A 19,932-nucleotide genomic window follows, 5' to 3' on the forward strand; every position below is an offset into this window, starting at 1 on the left:
CTTGAAGGAAAAATAGGCTGCTAAAACATTGACCGAGACAATTCAGTACATTCAAAAATAGTTTCAAATGTTTTCCAGTGGTAAAAATGAGAAACACTTGTCAAAGATGCAGCTGATTAATCAGCAATAATAAAATGCAAAACATTCTACATCAATCAAGAATGTTAGCAATATAATTTATTTTTTTATAATTATGCATGTTGCTTCGATTGTAAAGCCCTGGTGTTTTGAAAAGCAGAGGTTTTCTGCTGCATTGTTCCTTTGTTTTATTTACACTAACAATGATCAAGGTGGTTTCTGAGAAATGTCCCTGAGGTCCAAATTCTGACTGGGAATTCCAAAGCTCTCCAACAAGCCTCATCTTACCTTCCACCCAATATCTAGTATATGAGTCGACTCCCATGCATACGGAATGTATTGAAAGAAGCTCATCTGAACAATTAAATCTGTGGTGTCCATGCTGCACAATATTTATTTGAAATCGTATTCATTTTAGAGTTTGAATTGAAACATGAAAAACACATGTTGTTATAAGTGTATATTTTTTTTTAGCAGTAGCATCACAACAATTGATTAACCCTCTGCTTTTCATTTTTTGGGTTGCAACCTGGAGGGGGAGGCTTAATTTCTTGATCTGAGTTCCGACGTCTGACACACATCGAGCACATTTGTTCAATTAGGTTCAGTTTAATTTAATTCAATAATATTTCATTGATCCCAATATAAAATTTGATGATTTAATAATCCTTATTATTCAAGGTTCTTTTGCAACAGCAGCCTGTCCTTAATTAGATTTGAAGATGTGTATCACTGATGACTCTCTATTGCTAGATTGTTGTGTTGCAAAGAAGATGCATATGGTTCTTTATGATGTTTTTCATTTCAGAGATTTCTTTATAGCACAATCCGCTGTAGAAACTCCAGAACAACTCCCAGAACTGAGGCAGCCTTCTTCATAAAGTTACTCATTATCCTAGTCTTATAAGAAAATGTATGTATGGATGAATGTAATTAAGAAGATGCTTTAAAGTTTATGGGTTTTTTGTTAACAATAAAAATGTCATTTGGGGTGTGCAAAATTTCAAACACAAAAAAAACAAATGTTAAACAGATTTCCTCTAACTATCATGGTGTAAATAATTATGATACATAAATTAGTTCTTTTCAATTCAAATATCATCTTGCTACTAGATATGTGCTCTTTTTTTTAATTTTTTGCTACTTAGTAAAAATACACAGAACATCTGTAAGCCAAATAACCTCTTTAAGTTTAGCTCTGATTGGCAGCTGCCTCGACCAATCAATGGGATCCATTCTGGTGCTAAGCCCCGCCCCAATGTCCCCGCCCCGCCCGGTTTTGATCAGGGTAGCTGTATCCGATTTTTAAAACTCAGCGCTTCTAACCAACTGATACATCCGTTGCTGACTTGCGACGATGCAACCGGTTCAACATTTTTAATCAAACTGGCCCTCTCAGCGGCTTCAGGGCTCAGGGCAGTGGCATGGTTTTTAGAGGATGGAAACGGACGAAGTGTCGATTAGGGAGCAACTTTTCCACAACCGCGTCCGAGAGACGATAGTAAGTAAAGCTGGGCTAAAGTGAAGCAACCGTTGGTTGACGAGTTAAAGGGGGGTGGGGGGGAGTACGGGGGCTCGTCACTGACAATATAGCATGCTGTCTTTTCACATGCAAAAAGTCACCTTGTTAAAAGGTCTGTGTTAGCCTCTCTCTAAATTACAGTTGTTTAACCTGACTTATTTTTCTCTTTTTTAGTCACGTTCACTGTATTCGTTACAAGACAAATGCAGCCGTAGCAGTATTGCATTATTGTCTGTTTTAGCCCTGTGTATATAATTTTCTATAACTATGCTGCTTGCTCTTGTGTCTGACGCGGCTTTGTTTAAAACCACACCTCATGTTGAACTTCAGACTTTGCAGCTCGATCTCCTCCGTTGCAGCAAGGCAGAGAACTTTAACCCGATATAAAACATTCAGGTCCCCCTCCGACAGATCCGCTCCTGAAAGCTAAGATGTTGCTGAAACACCAATTTATCAATAAGGACAATGTTGACCTTGCGGTTTTGCTCAAGTTTGTTTATTTCTGTAAGCGCATTGCATCCCAGGATATGAAGGGATGAGCAAAATCTATGCAGTTAGGATCAGACAAAGATGTAAGACCATTATATAATGATACAGGGGGGGAAGCACAGGTAATCTCTTTGGAGATTATGTCGGCATTTATGGATACATTAATTATATGTGTGATAACTTTGTGCTTGCCATGAATAATCTGAATGATTAATAACAGAAAAAAACAAAATCCAAAATTTTAATGACCTGATATGGCATATTATTTGATCAAAATTTAGTAGTAATGCATAAGAAATACAATGATCAAAGATTTGTTTCCCATAACTGTTTCCTGGTTTTTATAAAGCTTTTGACCTGCCAACACTGGTTTCATCCTAATCTGATTTCTTTGTATTATAAGTGCTCAGAAATATAGGATGCTGTGGGTGATGATTAATTATTTTATATTAGAAGCAGAAGAGTTAAACAGAGTTCAAATACTTAAAATTATTTGAAGCTGACATTTTAAGCTTTTTCAAGCATCTTATCAGTCAGCATGATTAGCAAGGTTAGCATTAGTAACTGTGAACATCAGCCTCGGCGTCTGTTCCCTGGAAAATGTGAACCCCTTCCTTAATCCTGAAATTTCCAAATCCGGGATGTCCTGTAAGTGGTTGATTGTTCAAAACCCCTAAACAGAGCGACTTTGCTGCAATATGTTAAGCTTTTCAGGTATTTACTGAAGTCCACTCAATGGTCAATATCTGACATGTCTTTGTGAGAAAAGAAAGAAAAACGTTTCCTCTGAAAATCCCTTCTAAATGACTGGTACATTCATTGATCAAAAATATTCAGTGTTTCAACTCGTGCTCATAATTATTATGGTGAAGCTGACTGTAGTAACACTTAAAATGCTGAGGAATGCGTTGGTCTACCACTTAAGTTGTTTCTTAGCAATTCAAGTGTTGCTGATGTCTCCGTCTTATCAGGTCTTTGACCCGATCCATGAACAATGAGAGTTGACGAAGTTATGCCAGAAATTCTTTGGGTTCAAGCTCAGAATTGTCCCATTCCAGTTATCAGCCAATGTTTTTGCACAAAAGCTGCACAACATGTTGAATCGCAGTCGTCATCACAACAACTTTTAAATTATGTTTTCAATTCTTAGGTTGATCTTAATCAGTATTATTATCCTGGTTTTCAGCAATGACATATTTTTCTGAGATGTTGCGACTTCATCTCCAAATAATTTAGTTTTTTTTTTTTTTTTCTTGCACTGTTAAAATGGGCGAGAATTGAAAGCTTTTGTTTTTTATAGAAGCTAAAATCATATCATTTATGATTTTTGGTTAAAATCAATATCGAGTCATATCACTTTTTTTTTAAGCCTTAATTTCTAAATTAGGCTAACTTTGTAACCCATATATGTTTTTTTTTTGTTTTTTTTTTTAAGCGAACGTAAACTTTAAGCCAGATTTTCAAATCACAACATTTTAACTCTCTTGGGACTGGCCTGAGATATTTACACTATAAAGAGATTTGGGACATTTGTCAATAAAACGCAAAGTATCGATGGAAAGTGACATGTTACACAAAGCAGTTCCTGTCTATAGTTGTACTCCTTTTTAATTAATCACCTCTTTGTTTGCTGCTTCAGATTGTCAGTGACCTTTTCCCCTCAGGACCTAATGCTATTAGCCGCAGGCGAGCCGTGAGTGTCTAGCACTTCACCTTCTGACAGTGCACCCTCTCATCACAGTCAGCTGTCCCAGCAACACTAAGACAAATCCAAGTGACAAGCTATCTATGACAGAGTCACTTCAAATTTTAAAGATATGTCACATTTGCCAACATTTGCACTTCCCTGGAGAAGTCTGTAATATTTAGAAGTTAAATAAAAAAAAAAAAGAGAAGAATATTCCCAGTTATTAAAGTCTCATCTGCAAAGTGTGTAATTTCATAGAGTAGCAACAAAACATTTGTACAACATTGACTTCTAGTCCTGGCTCAGATGGACTAAGGCAGCATGGGAAACTGGTGCTGAGGTCAGACGATTCACACAGTGAGAGATTCCGTGTAGAAATGATGCATGTGACCTCCTTTAGGTTGAGAGGAGAGGTACAACCTGGCATTTGTTGCAAAAACAAAGACATAAATCAGCGATGGTAATTTTATGCGGGTGGATTAGCGCATGTCACGAGAGCAACTTTAAAGGGAACATTCAGGAGAGCGCGATAAATGCTGAATCAGCTCAAATGGGATTATAATTAGAACGCTACATAGTATCGCAAGATGTTATCAAGATATGTGTTGTTGTTTTGGATTTCATATTATAACTTAAAAATATAACAGACCCTCTTTCTCTCTTTGTGAAACATTTTAATTATATTATTATTATTATTTAAAAATTATCCATAAACTAAATTTACTTAGAAAACAGGCAACTGTCAAATGTCTGTTTCACTGACCAGCAACTTCAGACATTTTGGTGAAAGTACTTTCTTGATTTCCCATACATTTTTTTTTCAGTGGTTTCACATTTTAGTACATTTTCTTATTATTTTTTTTCCACTGAAAGTAACACTTTAAAATAATCTTTAAAAAAAAAAACAATCTGACCAAACAACCTGACATATGTAATTTACTTGAAAGATTTTAACCCATGTGTTTCTCCCATTTTCTAACACACTTTTGATGGTTGCGTCCTGTTGCAGTGTAACATTGCGACTCAACAAGTGGCCTAGTACGCGTGCTGCACACCAGTGTTCAGGTTAAAATAATAATAGAAAAAAAAAATCCTTGGGAAAATGTTGTCGCTGCCAAATATCTGTCTCCACTGTATCATTGTAAATCATGAAGACTAATAACATCTGGCAAATTTATGCATAACTGACATGGAAAAAGAACAGCCTGTGTTTGAGGATGTAAACTGTGCAGAGAGCCCATGCCTTTAGCCTGCATCCTGAGCCAGGAAGGATCAATGTCTGGCTGGGTAAAAGGTCAAGGTAGAATCCTGCAGGTCAGAAATAGGATGCCCTAAAACAATGTGAGTGAACGGACTGTGGAATATTTGGAAATATTGGAAGTGAGTGGTTTATTTCCAAAGTAGATGGTTGCACAGAATCTGCCAGAACCCTCCGGGAAGTGATGTGTTATGGATCACCATGTAAGGCAGTGGCACAAACAAAATAAAGTAAAAATTATGAGAAGTTTGTGTTTTAAACTGTCCTTATTGGCAATTAGCACAATTAGCATTACTCACTAAACATCAGTTTGTGTGTTTTTCCTCAAGAATCCAGATTCGTACCTTAACTCTTAGATTTACGAAAGGCAACCCTAACCCTGTTCCTGTTGGACTGAGGTTGAAAGCTCAAAAGAATAAAAATGAGCAACTTTCTGTAATATGTTCAGCTTTCCTGTCATCTGCTGCAGCCTGCTCAACTTCAGGAGGCAAAATGACCACCACTTACCCTACCAAAGTCTAGGAGGACTGTGTTGTAGCACCTGAAGCTTCTCTCCTAAGAAATACTGTTGCCTTATTGCAGCTTTTGCGCTTCACCCAACTTCACCCCCCTCCCCCCTTAAACACTTCAGTTATACTGGAAATACAAAATCCAACATTAATTCTTTGTTCATGTTTTTGTCACATGAACAACTAAATCTTGTTAGTGACAAGATTTAGCGCTTCAGTATGGTGCATTTGCTGTTGGAGGAGAATTTCATTTCTAGTTTCCGTCTTCCAGGTCACTTGTTGGGACCAGCGAACTGAAATTTGGTCCTACTAATATTTCCAGCTAATATTTCTGCATCTCTAGAAAAGTAAAAATTCACAACTTTCATCACAACTTAGTATTACTAAACAGGGTTACGTTACCTTTTGGAGCCTGTTCAAGACATATGCAATGATTTCTCAGGGTTGCCAGTCAAATCTATCTGAAATGTACGTCATTGGAAATCTTAGTCTGACTCTCTTGGCTATGAAGATTTTTCATATTTTCTTCAAAGGTTTCGAGTTTGATCCCAAATGATCAAAATCTTTTGACAGATAATCATAAAAGCAGAGGAAGTAGATGATCCTGTACTGATATTTATTATGAAAAGGTCATGGTCTGTTGGAAAGCCAAGCAGCAGGTCAGAGTGATTCGTCCCAGCTGTACACACACTTTGTACGAACCGGAGATTCATAAAGGCACCTGCTGTACAAAGTGCATGTGAGTAGCTCGGGACTGGGAAAGTATGATCACTAGTGGTGCTCCTACTTTTTTTTTTTTAATGCCAGTTTAAAGGCATATTTAACAACTTGTGGACTATTTTTATCTTGGTACCTATAGCTAACTTCAAATCTGTTTTTTTTTGTGTTTGTTTTTTATGGGGGGATTAGAGGGATAAATTTTTTTTGCATCAGAACAAATGTGTCCAAGTCAATCTGCAAAGTTCAAATTTCTCTGCACTGTATCTTTGCATAGGATTCTGATACTCTCCCCTCCATGCTAAAAACTTTAAAACCGTCTTGAAGGTGTCTTCCGTCTCTTGACACCAAAGAAAGATGTGTGTTCTCCCCAACATGGGCTGAAAAGGTTTTATTCTACCTGTCTTATTTCAAACCTAACACATCCTTTGTTCCCTGCTTTTCCTTTTTTTTTTTTTTTTCCAGATTAGCCTCTTGCCAAATTAGGCTGCATTATTGAAGAATTTTCAGTCGGAGCAGATTAGTTGTTGTATAGGGTGCTTTGTTGTTGGTATGCAGGTTGTTTGTTGCCACCGATTATTCCTGCTTCTGATGAGAAATTTCAAATATTTCTCCAAAAGAAGAATGCTGAAAGCTAAATTCAGTTTGCTTTATTCTCAGCTTTTCTCCAGGAAAAAAAAAAAAACATTCAGGAAGAAGCCGATTTATTCGTTTGGTGTTGGGATACTCTCAGGCAGAAGTAGGGAGATCCGATGAACTGGGTCAACTGTCCCTGTGGGATAAATGACTGTTTTTCACAGAAATTGCACTCGCCACTTTGGAACACCTGCTCTGTTGCTTGTTAACACTGAATCAGCCAATCACATGGGAGTAATTTAATAGATTTATGTATCTAGGTGTGGTGAATGCAACTCACTGGACTTCATGAGGAGCATCAGCAGGAAAAGGAAACTGATTTTTTAGCAAGTTTAAACATGCCATGGTTGTTAGTGCAAGTCTGGCTGAAAATGCTGCTCTAAGAACGAGTTTGCAGTGTGTGCCATGCACGACCATCGCCCAGGTTTCCAGGTAATGCTCTGAAAAAGAAAAAGAAAATATGTTGTGAGTCACAGTTGTGTGGATGAAAATTCCTTGTTGTTGCCAAAAGAGAATGGACGGAACTGGTTTGAGATAATACCTAGATGTTACAACCAAGGTATACCAAATGAAATCTGAATGCACGAGACATCGAGGCCTGAAGCAGATGGACTGCAGCAGCAGAAGACCACAGCGAGCGGCCCTCCCGTAATCTAAGAACAGGAAACTGAAACTTAAAGGGTGAACAATAACCTGAAAGCAAAAATGTCTCCTGCCTTCATGTCGGTGTTTATGACGTCGTCGGCGTGGCTTCGCCCAGCAGAATAAAACAGAATCTTAGTGACCTCAAGCAGGTTTCTTCAACGGTGTGTTTTCTGCACTCTGTTTGGCTTCTGCATTCACCAGATCTCAGTTCAGTAGTGGAGCTTTTTGTATGCGGTTGAATGTGACATTCCCATCAAAGATGTGCAGCTGGTGAAGCACGTAACAATGAAGCATTTGATTTGATTTGAACCAAATATGTGATGAATTTCTCTGGCACAGCGAATCGTTGTTCCAGCAATGTGCGCCCAATAAGATTGCTGGTGAATGTATATCATGAGCTTTTTATATAGAGCACCAAATCTAACATTACCATCATTTGAGTTTCATTATTCACATTTATGTTAAAGTATCTTATCTTACCTAGGAGAGCATATCTTTGTTTTTTTTGTTTTGTTTTTGTTTTTTTGCTGTTATTGCCCTACGGGTAAAAATGTAAATCCCGTTTTGCGTATTGAGCTCCTTTTTGGCACTTGTTCAGAAATGCCGTCGCGTTGCAACATTACTTCCTTTTTCAATTTGCCCAGCGTGTTTGTTTGTAGATTACATGTGGTTCCTTAAAGCTGTGGTGAGGAATAAAAAATAAATAAAAATGGTGGGGACAAATCAAGCAGCAAAAATCAAAATAGCATGTTAGAATGCATAAATAGTAAAACAATATAAAGTTGGCGATTAGTCCTGTGTAGTCTGTTGGTTGTTGGGGATTAAAAGCTTCTGCAATCATTTTGTAACTTTTAAAGGCTTGAAATTTTTATTATAGCTTGTAATTAATTGAAACTCTATACAAGTGTGAGGGTTTTAGCAGACCCTAGTGTTTGGCGTGTTGGAGATTTGCCAGACGACAGATTGCTGGTTTAACCTAAATTTGAATGAATGTAACATCAGCTGATGACCTTTACTCTCTGCTGTAGGGGGCAGGGTGGAGTGTTTCTCACTGGTTTTAACCCGTCTGTCTCCCCAAGTCCCTCTAATCCAAGCAAAGGGGAACTATCCCCTTTGAGCACTGGGACCCCATTTTCTTTGTTTGAGTAGTCTTTATGCAAGACAAAACAGTTCATGTTTTTAGCTTTTGCCACCCCGTCTCTTGTTTTCATCTCCCCCGTCTTGTGATTTACGTCTTACTTCAACGCCTGAGCGAAACTAAATGGTTTAAAAGCGGGTCGATGTCTTCAGCCACAGCTGTTCTGACAGATTGACGGCACATTTTCTGTCTTCAGACTCGTGCAGAAAAGACTAAGTTCCTTTTTGTTTCTCTCCTGCAGATCTGTGTCCTCTTGCTTACGTGCCTTTACATGGTGTGCTACCTCGTCCTCACACACTTCAAAAAGACTGCCGAGTTTATCACAGGTGAGTTCGACGGTTTCTGGATGTGAGTATGTATTTAAGAGAGCCCTGCGAGTTGACTTTCAATCAACAGTTCACTGAGAACTGCCTTGAGGAAAACGAACAGTGTTGACAAGCGCACCGATTACATTGAAGTTTTGGAATTTCTTTTCCACTGAGTGTGTTGGCAACACGTTTTCAGGCTTGCATAAATCCTACTGAGAAACTCGCTGTTTGAGTAAGGAGTCTGTTTTTTTTTTTTGTTTTTTTTTCTGTTCTGCTTTCATAGTTGTTTATTGTTTTGTTCATTGTCTTTTCCTTTCTTTGCATGTGTGCACATTTAACAAAGTTTGCCCATTTCTTTTAGGACGTCACACTCTGAACTTTGATTTGAAAAGCCTGGAGATAATGTCGAGGAGACGTTTTGCTCGGTGTGCAGAAAGCTCTTTAAAAAGGCGGAGGAGTGGTTAAAAAAAAAAAAAATTCTCCAAGATGAAGTTGAAACCTTAAATTCATACAAACTTCCTGGCAGGCGCAAACGATTGTCACCACGAGGCTAAGAACAAGACGCATATACTGTGAGACGGCAGCACATGCGTCCGCGCAACGATTGTGTGTTCAGGCACATTTGATCCCAGTCACTTGTGCTCTGTTGAGCTGATTAACATTCGCTCAAGCCAATAAAATGCGAGTCCATTGGAAGCAGATGTGGATTTTTCTTCGGTTCTCCACCACGGCCGGGGCTGCACCCAAGTTGGACGCTCATTTCTTCTGCACGTTTTTATTCACATTGTGTGCATCGGTTTCCTTCTGCTGAGGTTTGTGCATCAACAACAAGAGCACAGTTCTGCCCTGCAGCTATGTGACAGTTATGCAATCCCACAGTACAGAGACGCTTATGACACCCAGAACTGGTTCTTGCTCCTTGGATTTTACTCTGCAATAGAACTTTTGCGACAGCATCGCCAAAAGGACGTATTATCACACACCTGACCAGGAGTGGCACTTAATTCCTTTCAGGTGCATCATAAAAGGTGTTGAGTTTTTTGTTTGTTTGTTTGTTTGTTTTCTTTCTGTTTGCTATTTATGGTTGTAATTCAATAATACTTGAATTACAACAATATAGGTGTTTCCATGGTTTTCTGATGTTCAGTAGGAAGCATTTCAGTTTCAGAGGTTTTGTGAGATAAACACTTACTGGCCACTTTATTAGATACACTTTGCTAGAATCAAGTTGTGCTCCCATTTTGCCTCCAGAACCGACTTGATTGTTTGTAATGCAGATAAAAGGAAAGAAGAAAAAAAAAGTATGACTGGAGTTTCTGAAATACTCAGACCACTACATACTCTCAAAGTCACTTAAATCTCTTGTTTTCTCCATTCTAGTTCTTAATTTGAATTTGATTAGTTAATTGTGCGATTTGTTTTAGCCAGCAATTGGACAGGTGTACCAAGTAATGTCAACCTTTCGTTTTCAAGATGACCTCAGAGTCCTGGGGGAGTTTTTTTTCTTGGCTACGAGTCTGGAACTTGGAGTTTTGATCCTCGGTTTTCACTTTCCCCTTTGGAGTTTTTGGATTGATCCCGAATTGTTCGGTAAAGTGACTCCTAAAGGGTTGAGTCACAACTTGTCTCAGGATTCTTCACTGTCTGGAGGGCAATGCTCATGGGAGCAGTCACCTTTTTTTTTTTTTTTTTTTTTTCCCCCTCTGGAGCGGATAGTCACTTTTACAGATGTCCCAAACAACCTGAAAAAAGTTGCTTGGTTCATCCAGAAAAGTTTTCCTCAGGAAAAAATAACTTTGCATTCTGTAGTCTTGATCATAATGCTTCCTACTGAATGTGTCACTCTGTGATGGTTTTCTTCAAAAGAAATGGCTTTTTTTTTTTTTGTTTGTTTTTGTTTTCTTGGTCCCTTTGACAATCTGTAAGTCACACCTGCCTGCTGCCATTCCAGAGCAAATTCTGCCCTGGCTGCTCCTTAGTAAATTGCTGGCAGCTGAACATCTCTCCTTGAACTCCTTAATGATTCTTTGAATGGTTTATTTGAGTCAATCATAGTAGCAGAAATATTCTTGTATGTGAAGTTTTTTGGATGTTAAATGAGGACATCATATGCTAGTTGTGCTATGTTTCTCTGTTTTCATCAAATTATCTGTGAGATACAATAAAACCATTCAAAATGTCATTTTGAAGAAGGTCTAAAACACAACAAATGATTTTGTGTGTGTGTGTGTCTATGAGATCAAGTTTTTCAGTATTTTGGACATTGGATCTTTTCAGTTTTCCCTCCTAAACTGTGGAACCAGCTGCATTGGATGTTAAGTCGCTTCTTAAAACACATTTGTACTCACTGGGTTTTAAACCAGTGTGAGAGATTCATGTGTTGGGCTTTATGCGTTTCTTTTTCTGTCTTATACTGTGTTTGTGTTTTTCTTTCTGTTGGAATTCCTGTTGGTTTTTTTTTTTGTTTTGTTTTTGTTTTTTTGTGCAGCACTTTGACCAAAATTTAAGAAAATTTGATTTGATTTACTGTTAATTGCACCTTCATGGTATCATTCTTCACAGCAATCAAGACCAGTTGAAGACTGAAGCTGTACGGTTCTTAAAAGATGAGATCTCTGTTAATCTTAAACCTTTTGGATGTGACTGCACCTCGGTTCTTTTTGCACACTTTGGTTTAAAGGGAGTCTTGGTCCAGAATGAACAAAATGTTCCAAACAGGCCTGACCCCTGGTCACACCCTCTCTGAGCTCAGGGAGAGGTTTGCTTTCTTCAGCATTTTGTGTGCAGTACACACTCGCACGCTGCTTCAGGAATTGTTTTTTTTAAACCCATCATATAAAGTGTTTGATTAAAAACTTCTTGTTCTGTTTTTTATTATTATTATTATTATTCTTAAACTCCTAGTTTCAAAAAGTCACATCAGAGATGTGTAGGGGAAAAACATGTTCCGTTTTGAAAACACAAACAAGATAACTTGTCTTTTTTTTTTCTTTCTTTTCAGATGATATCGAAGATGCTACCGTCAACAAAATTGCGTAAGTGCAAACTTCTAATGATTAACTGGACAGCAGTTACGTTGACTGTCACTTTGGATGATTGCACAGATAGCAGTGACTGGGACATGACTGGCGACCAGAGGTCTTTCTTTTGATTTATCGCCTTGTTACATGGTCGCCTGCGTGTTTATTGCTTTTGGCAGTGAAAATCCAACACCGTTGTCGCTCTGCACTCTGCACCTTCCATTTGGGATGCTTGTATTTGTGTTCGGTTTGGCTTAGCGGAGACTGATTTTGCTCGGCTGAGGCGAAACACAAACGCTCCTGACTTATCTTATTGTTCCTCCTCCCAGGCTCTGGCTGTGCACGTTCACCCTCTCTGTCGCAGTGTGCGCCGTGCTGCTTCTCCCCATCTCCATCCTGTCAAACGAGGTTCTGCTCACCTTCCCACACAGCTACTACATGCAGTGGCTCAATGGCTCTCTCATCCACGGTATGTCTCGCTGTTTTCGTTCGTCCGTCCCGTTGAAAGTAATTAAGAACAGCTGGGAGTCACCGTGCCACAGGATCAGTAATAGCACCCACGTCAATACTCGACTGGCCTGTAGCCCAGCAGATAATTAGCGATGCTCGCTGTAAGACCGAAGCCGTTCGGTTCACCCTGAGCTGCTGTGTAAAGCCAATGTGAGCTGTGTGTTTTCTGCTTTATGCTTTGTTGAAATTCTGCTTTAAATATTTCACATCGTCAGTGGAAGGGAGCCTATATCCCAGTCTTTTAGTACGATGCCACATAGTGGTTGATGGAGGGAACTACTAAAATGTTTCATTACAGTCGTAATTACTAATAAATGCTAACACACACACAAAATCTTTAACAATGATCTGTTTCTCTCTTGTCAGGGTTATGGAACCTAGTGTTTTTATTCTCCAACCTGTCCCTCGTCTTCCTCATGCCCTTTGCGTATTTCTTCACCGAGTCCGAGGGGTTTGCTGGATCCAAAAAGGTAGGAGTTTATTTTTTTGACCTCCTATTTTTCCCGTTGACCTTCCCTCTTTCCTCTAACCCATCATTGTCTTTATTTCTTTCTTGTGTCCTACCTTTTTTTTACTACCTTATTTTTCTTACACCTGTAAATGTCTAAGATTTTAAAATGAGCTTCTCTCAAACTGATCACCAAACAACTCGTGTTTCTGTGTAGGGAGTAATGGCGCGAGTGTATGAAGCTGTCGTCCTGCTGATCTTGCTTGCTCTCCTTGTGCTGGGTATTGTGTGGGTGGCATCAGCTCTCCTCCATGACAACGTTGCCCGACAGAGTCTCTACGGTGAGTCACTCTCATCATACCCTTGTACTCCACATGGGCTTCACTGGAAGTGTCGCTAATTGTTATCCCCCTCCTGCCGCCCCCACTCTTCAAACTGCAGACCTGTGGGAGTATTACCTGCCATACCTGTACTCTGGGATCTCTCTGTTTGGAGTGCTGCTGCTTCTGCGTCAGTATACGCTTGAGCACAAATGCCAGACTTTTTGAGACAGAGTTGTGTCACTTCTGTGTACTAATGTGTGTCTTCCCTTCTCAGTGTGCACCCCGTTTGGCTTGTCTCGAATGTTCAGCGTTACGGGTAGCCTGCTTGTGAAACCTCGGGTAAGTCGAGCCTCTCCGCAAAAATCAAAGTCCCGCACCACGTACCAAGGTTCCGTCAGGTCTTTAAAAACCTTTTTGCTCTCTATAGAGAACAAAGTATACATGAAGCGGGGTCTGCAGCATGCATTATTTGTTAACTTGTGCTTAACTGAAGCTCTTGCTGTACTTAAGCACAATGTTTTCTAATCGGGAAGTACTGCTTACCATGGACGTTTTTCAGTAACGTTTGACACAAATCAAAACTGCGACATCATTTTATATTGTTTTGTCGTATTTCTCTACTTTAAATTTTATTGCACATCTATTCAGAGTGTCACTTCAGAAAATGACATGAACACGTTCTGATGTCCCACCCTAATCGATCCGTGTTGCGTTTCAGCTTCTGGAGGACATAGAAGACACTCTGAGCTGCACCGTGTTTGAAGAAGATTCGCTCTACAGGAAGCTGAATTGTAAGTCTCTTGACTGTGATCACTGCCCTCCTTCACTCCCCCTGTGGCTTGACTCTTAAAAGGTTATGTTCTCCCTCTTGCATGTGCGATCGAAGATGGCAGTCCGTCGTGTTGGGTCAAGTTGAACATGGAGGCCATGAGAAAAGAGTACCTAGCAGTACAGAGCAGGCGTGTCGCCCTGGGTGAGGCTGACTGGCGGCGCTTTCTGTCTGCAGGGTTTCTCCCACAGCATCAACATCACACAGTTTTAAAAAAAAAAAAAAGAATTTTGTTTTGTTCTATTCCTTTTTGTTTCCCCCAAAGAGATGCGGAGGAAGGCGTCACCATGGCAACGAAACTTGGGCTATCCTCTGGCGATGCTTATCCTGCTTGCACTGACGGTATATAAACAAAGAGCAGCGCCGCATTCACGAGTCCTACATTCACTCCTCGGTTTGTGACCCCTTCGCTGACGGGTTTGCTGCGTGTGTTCTCCAGGTGATGTGTGTGCTGATGGTCTGTTTCAATGTGTTGGAGCTGCTGCTGGATGAGACGGCCATGCCCAGAGGAATGGAGGTCAGGGGTTCTCCTTTTGAAGGCACCAGAAACATTTCCTGTTTTGTTGGAAACGGACAGCCGGCGGCCTACAGTGAGGATTGTCATGTTTGCTTTGTAGGACCCCCACCTGGGAATGGCCTCCTTCTCCATGTTCGGCTCTCTGGGCGCTGCAGTTCAGGTGCTCCTCATCCTGTATCCTTTCAACAGAACCAGCGGCCTGTGGTGTGCTCAGCTTTGTAGTGACCTTTCTCGTAACCGATTTAAAAAAAAAAGAAAAAAAGAAAACAGGTCAGTTATCATATGGACGGAAGGGCTCCAAATAATGATTTTTTTTTTCTTTTAAATTCTAATCAGATTTTTAAAAGTAGGCACATTCAGCAGAATTTTCATTTAACCCTTAGCCTGTTTTTTTTTCTTTTTTTTTTCCAAAATATTAGAAATACATTCAAATATGCAAATAAACAAGTAATTTCATTGATTTTTAAGAAAATGTTGTTGCCTTAATTCCAAAAACATAGAGCACTTGAATATTTGTAGTAAAGGATGGACCTGCAGCTAAAATACTGCACCAAACTGTTGATTTTTTTTTTTTTTTTAGATTAATGATACCAAAAGGTGCGTAAAAATTGTTGTTTTGTTTTTTGCCGATTATGCCACCCCAGGAGTTCTGGGTAGAACAGAAGGTTATTCATCTCAAATGCAAACTGTGTATATTCTTTGTACAGTTTTGGCTTAATTGTTGCTCTGTGTTGTTGTTTCAGTAAATGGCCATTTTCAGAGTCCGCCAGTTTACGATTAATCGATTACTAAATCAGTGGACAATTCTTCACTATTAGTTCAATTAATCATTTCAAGTCCTAAATGATTAAATTGTTGCCGCAAACTGATTTATTTGTCTTTTTTTTTTTTTTTTTTTTTTTCCATTTGATGCCTGCGTTAAGATTTACTCTTGAAGCAACACAGTGAGATGTAGTCACCAGGTGTTTTTTTTTCCACACATGTTTTCACTGTAGTCCTTAAAGTAAACTGCAGCTACCTGATGGTGTCCTCAGTTGTGGGTTTTTACAGCTCTCCTCTCTTCTGTGGCCTCCTGCCTCGCGTGAAAGACACTAACCTCACGCAGGTAAGCTGCTTTAAGTGTCTGAATTTAACTGGGAAACTGAAGATGTTTCACTGTTTACTGGCTGTTACCTCTGAGTTTATGCCCCTTTCAGATCATTGCAAACTGTGTTTCGCTGCTAATTCTGAGCTCTGCACTGCCGGTGTTTTCACGCACACTTGGTAAGAACATGCATATATAACAAATATATATATATATATATATATATTTTTTTTTTTTTTTTTTTTTTAATGGAACTCTTGATGTTTGTATGTGCGGTTAATGTGGCTGTAGAACATTTCGTCTGAGTCCTCCTTTTTAAGGAAAAAAACAGGTTAAATGAATGTGTCGTGTCTCGTCCTGTTTCCATGGAAATACTGATTGCTTGAATGTGTAACTCGCATTAGGGTTGCAACATTGGAGGACAATATATTTCCTTATTCAAGCAGATAATAGGGAGCCTTACATCTGCAGTGTTTGGTGTAGTTCCCCATTTTTACATGTTCTGGTGTGAATGCCGTTAAAATTGCAGTGAGAAGTAGAGAGATAGGAAATTCGAGGCGCTAAACCTGATATTTGTATACAGTGTATAAAAATATGCATAACCTTTTTGTTGTCATTTGTTGACATGAAGACAGACTGTATATGTCATATTTTAGGTCGGGTAGCATTGCCATTTTTTTTTCTCTATTTCCTGAGTGTCTGGATAAGGGGAGAAAGGGCTTCCATTATTTTTTTTTCTTTCTTTTTTAGGCAATTCTTTTAAGAAATTGCAAAAATAATCAATTTACTTGCAGTTTTAACAATGACCACAAGAGTGCACATGTATTTCATGATTCTCAACACTGCACCCAAACCCTGTTGGTGTAACTTTTTTTTTTGTTTTTCTTCTACCTCTGCTCATTTCCTATAGGGATCACCCGCTTCGATTTGCTGGGAGACTTTGGTCGATATAACTGGCTTGGGAACTTCTACGTGGTCTTCCTGTACAACATGCTGTTTGCTGGTCTCACCTCCGCCTCCCTTGCAAAGACAGTCACCTGGGCGGTGCGGAGGGAGCTCATCCGTGCCTTTGGTTAGTCAGTGCATGCTTTAGATCCTCACATACAGTGGGCTTTTTATATATGCATCGCATGTGTACCAAAAGCTCTCGTTTTGTCTCCTCTGACCAGAACTTAATTTCTATGCTTCTGCTGTGTTCCTTACGTGGCTTGTTGCAGATTCTCCCGCCTAAGCTCTAGGTCTCTGCAGCTCTTCCAAGGTTGCCAGCTGCGTCCCTGGCTAGTTATCTCCTTGCTTTGCTACCCGTCAGCTTAGGTTGGTGACATCCAAATAAAAAAAAACCTTTTTTTTTTTTGGATGATTGATCGAAGAATGCTTTGTGTCATTTTCAAAGGATTTTCAAGTTATGTGGAAAAAGTGGTCAAAGTAGTTTTGCAAAGCTCTGACTGTTTTATCGTCTATTTTGTGGGGAGGAGGGGTCTGCACTCCACTCTGCTTGCTGCACTTTAATGGCTACACCATAAGCTCCCCACCTTTGGCCCCATTTCCCGATGGGCTGGTCTCTCTTCCTCAGATAGAAAGAATACAATTCTTTCAGGAAATTGTAAAGGGACAAGAGGAGAGTCAGGTCCATTGGGGACCTTCAGGCACACCGCCCTAGACCCTTTGCATTATACACACACACACACCCTCGAAATTTCCACCCAACACAAACAAGCAGTCGGAGCATGGGCACGTCACATCTACACACGCGATCCCCTTCCTCGCCGTGAAGATAGCATCTCAGCAGCACAGCGGTTCTGCTGCAGTCTTTCCGTTGCCTCCCGAATTACGTTTGTTCTGCGAGTTCTAGATTTTAATTTTGCTCAGCTTTGCTCATTTAATCCTGCTTTAATACGAGTGGCCATTGTTTTTCTTTTTCTCTCAGGACTCGACAGGCTGCCGATACCTGTGTCACGGTCTACCATTCCTTTTAAACTCCTCCTGGCCAGTGGGCTGTCTAAAATCCAGTGACTTTTTTTTTTTTTTTTTTTTAAACCACTCCTAAGCACTGGCTAGTCTAACCTTTAAAGGCCAAACCACTTTGTGAACCAGTGATTCAAGCCTCCTCCTGGCCGTTAGACAGCGGGGCCTTCCCTCTTTAAAGGGACGGGCAAAGACGAGCCCCTCCGTTCTTTAGCCAGCAGGAACACAGCATGTTGGTGTGTTTTCATGAGCGACGCATCCCGATCAAGAACTGTGCTGCTAAGTGACTGCAAGTTGAGCACTCAGTCCCAAGTCATCATGGATGAGACTGCGTTGGACGACAAAGAAAGGATGGAAGCCATATTGGGAGTTCTGCCTTTCTGAACAATAAAGTCAGCAGTATTTTTATTTTATTTTTTTTGTGAAGTGAAGCTGTGTCATGAATCCATCGTCCTCCTTCAGGGTTTTCTTGGTACTCCAGTCAGTTCATTGCACATTACACAACCTTTGTGAGATTGGGACTCTTCTTCTGTGTGGGTCTGGTTTTCTAACAGGGTTTTTACTGTAAATAAGTATGAGGTTGTTTTATTGGAGGAAAAGAGACGTTGTTGTATGTCAACCTAGAGGTTACACAGGGAATTTTTATGTGTGTTTGCTGATTTTGCAGGCGAATGGGAGCATTTTGTGAGTGTGGCCAGAACTGTACTTTTTTTTTTTTCTTTTTTTTTGGGGGGGAAGAAAAAACAAACAAAAAAAACAAGAAATGTGTCTTAAGCCTTGTACCTTTAATGTAACTATTCTAGTGAGGAATTGCTGCCTTTACCAATCAAACTGTGAATCACTAAGAATCTGTGTGGGATTGTGCAATATTTTATACATAAAAGCACACTTTGAAACTTTACCAAAAGTCATTTTAGAACTTGCTTGTTTTTTGTTTGTTTGTTTTGTTCTTTTATGCTAGGATTTTTAGAATCCTTTTTTTGTGTGTGTGTGTTTTGTTTTGTTTTTTTTTTTTGTTTGTTTTTTTTTTTTAAAGTAAAGAAACCAAATATGACCCTCAGGGCTCTGAGTGGTTTCCAGAATGGGCTGGTGCAAAATTCCACAATCTCAGCATTATGTCATTATCTGCTGCGTGTTGGTGATCCCTTGTCACTGCTGTTGCGCCTGCATCATCAACAGCTTGTTTTCCGTTGGTTTGACCAGCAGGGGGCAGTGCATCTCAAACGCAAAAACAAGTTCTGTTGGAGGAGATCGTCCTCTTCTATGTGTTTTGTAGTCCCAACGTTATGTACACGAGCCACTACGTTTACCCACTGATGTTCAGGGAATGTTCATTCTTGCTTCTGAAACAGAAAGTGTCTAATGTTTTCTATTTATGGGTATTTTTGGGGTTTTATACGTCACGTTTTATTCATTTCTCCATAACTCTTAGGTGATGTATGAGTAAATATTTAAAGTGATACTGCAACTTAAAAAAAAAAAAAAAAAGTGCTTACTTTAGAGGCCTCTGGTTTGGCATTCCATTTTTTTTTCATGTTTTACAGTGTTATGAGCGTAAAGCAATAAAAAAAGAAAATGTTTTGACTTTTTATCTTTTTTGTGCCCCTGTTGGAAACGCATCAATATGCCTTTTTACTGTAAGCCATGCCTTTGATGCCGTTACATTTTATGAAGTGTAACAACGCTGTGAGCAATCTGCTGCGACTCGTACTGTGTGTGTGTGCGCCCTCCACCCTTTTGTTGCACTTCTTTAATCAGCAGCAGAAGAAAGCCATATTTTGGCCCCATCTGTCAGCAGTGTCCACCCACGACGCCGCTGTGGCCGTGGCCCACGCTTTCCCCGCTCTGATGCAAGCGCCAGATAAAAAGAAAACCCTTCAAATCAAGAGAGGGGACATTCACTCGCATTAACTCCTCGTCATCCTCCTTTTCCTCCTCCTTTCGTCCTTTCCTCTTCCTTGCCTTTTGTTCATTTCCCGTCCTCCCGTTTTTTTTTTTTTCTTGAAGTCTGTTCAAGTCAAGCCAACCCAAAGTCTGATTAATTTCTCCCTCCTTTCTTTTTCTTTTCTTTGTTTGCATTTGTTTTCTTTTGTTGGGTGCTTTAATTAAGCTTATTTGTTTTGCAATTCTGCTTCCTTTTGGTTTTGAAGGAAATGAACTAAAATGTCGCTGTAACATCAGCGCTACAGCTGGAGGCTGGTAAACCTTGTGGCCAAGTGACACGTAGGACAGATCAAAGGTGCGACCTT

At 39.8% G+C, this 19,932-nt stretch overlaps 1 protein-coding gene across 2 annotated transcripts; it reads left to right on the plus strand.

The window, feature by feature from the left end:
* The first annotated feature begins 1,367 nt into the window (after positions 1-1,367).
* Positions 1,368-19,267, plus strand: lmbr1l (limb development membrane protein 1-like). Of its 2 annotated transcripts, XR_001419012.2 has the most exons (18): positions 1,368-1,579; positions 8,921-9,005; positions 11,989-12,022; positions 12,337-12,476; positions 12,884-12,987; positions 13,183-13,306; positions 13,407-13,475; positions 13,563-13,627; positions 14,007-14,079; positions 14,175-14,261; positions 14,383-14,459; positions 14,557-14,634; positions 14,735-14,808; positions 15,649-15,739; positions 15,831-15,897; positions 16,629-16,790; positions 16,936-17,032; positions 17,646-17,731. XR_001419012.2 is itself a non-coding variant. In XM_014993297.2 (17 exons), exons 1-17 carry the CDS (start codon positions 1,517-1,519, stop codon positions 17,729-17,731), a joined length of 1,479 nt encoding a protein of 492 aa, XP_014848783.1. In that variant the 5' UTR covers positions 1,368-1,516; the 3' UTR covers positions 17,732-19,267. The 2 variants fall into 2 exon arrangements, 1 of the variants encoding a protein (XP_014848783.1); XM_014993297.2 differs by lacking the exon at positions 16,936-17,032 and having other exon boundaries at positions 17,646-19,267.
* The last annotated feature ends 665 nt before the right edge of the window (positions 19,268-19,932 follow it).

This window comes from Poecilia mexicana, unplaced genomic scaffold (genome assembly GCF_051168715.1).
Source record: "Poecilia mexicana isolate PSO_F unplaced genomic scaffold, ASM5116871v1 scaffold_7, whole genome shotgun sequence".
In the NCBI taxonomy this organism is placed as follows: domain Eukaryota; kingdom Metazoa; phylum Chordata; class Actinopteri; order Cyprinodontiformes; family Poeciliidae; genus Poecilia; species Poecilia mexicana.

Coding starts and splice junctions, on each gene's coding strand:
- lmbr1l (XM_014993297.2), top strand. CDS start 1,517: ATGGAAACGGACGAAGTGTCGATTAGGGAGCAACTTTTCCACAACCGC. Junction 14,635..14,734: donor CCATGCCCAGAGGAATGGAG/GTCAGGGGTTCT, acceptor TTTGCTTTGTAG/GACCCCCACCTGGGAATGGC. Junction 14,809..15,648: donor GTTCAGGTGCTCCTCATCCT/GTATCCTTTCAA, acceptor AGTAAACTGCAG/CTACCTGATGGTGTCCTCAG.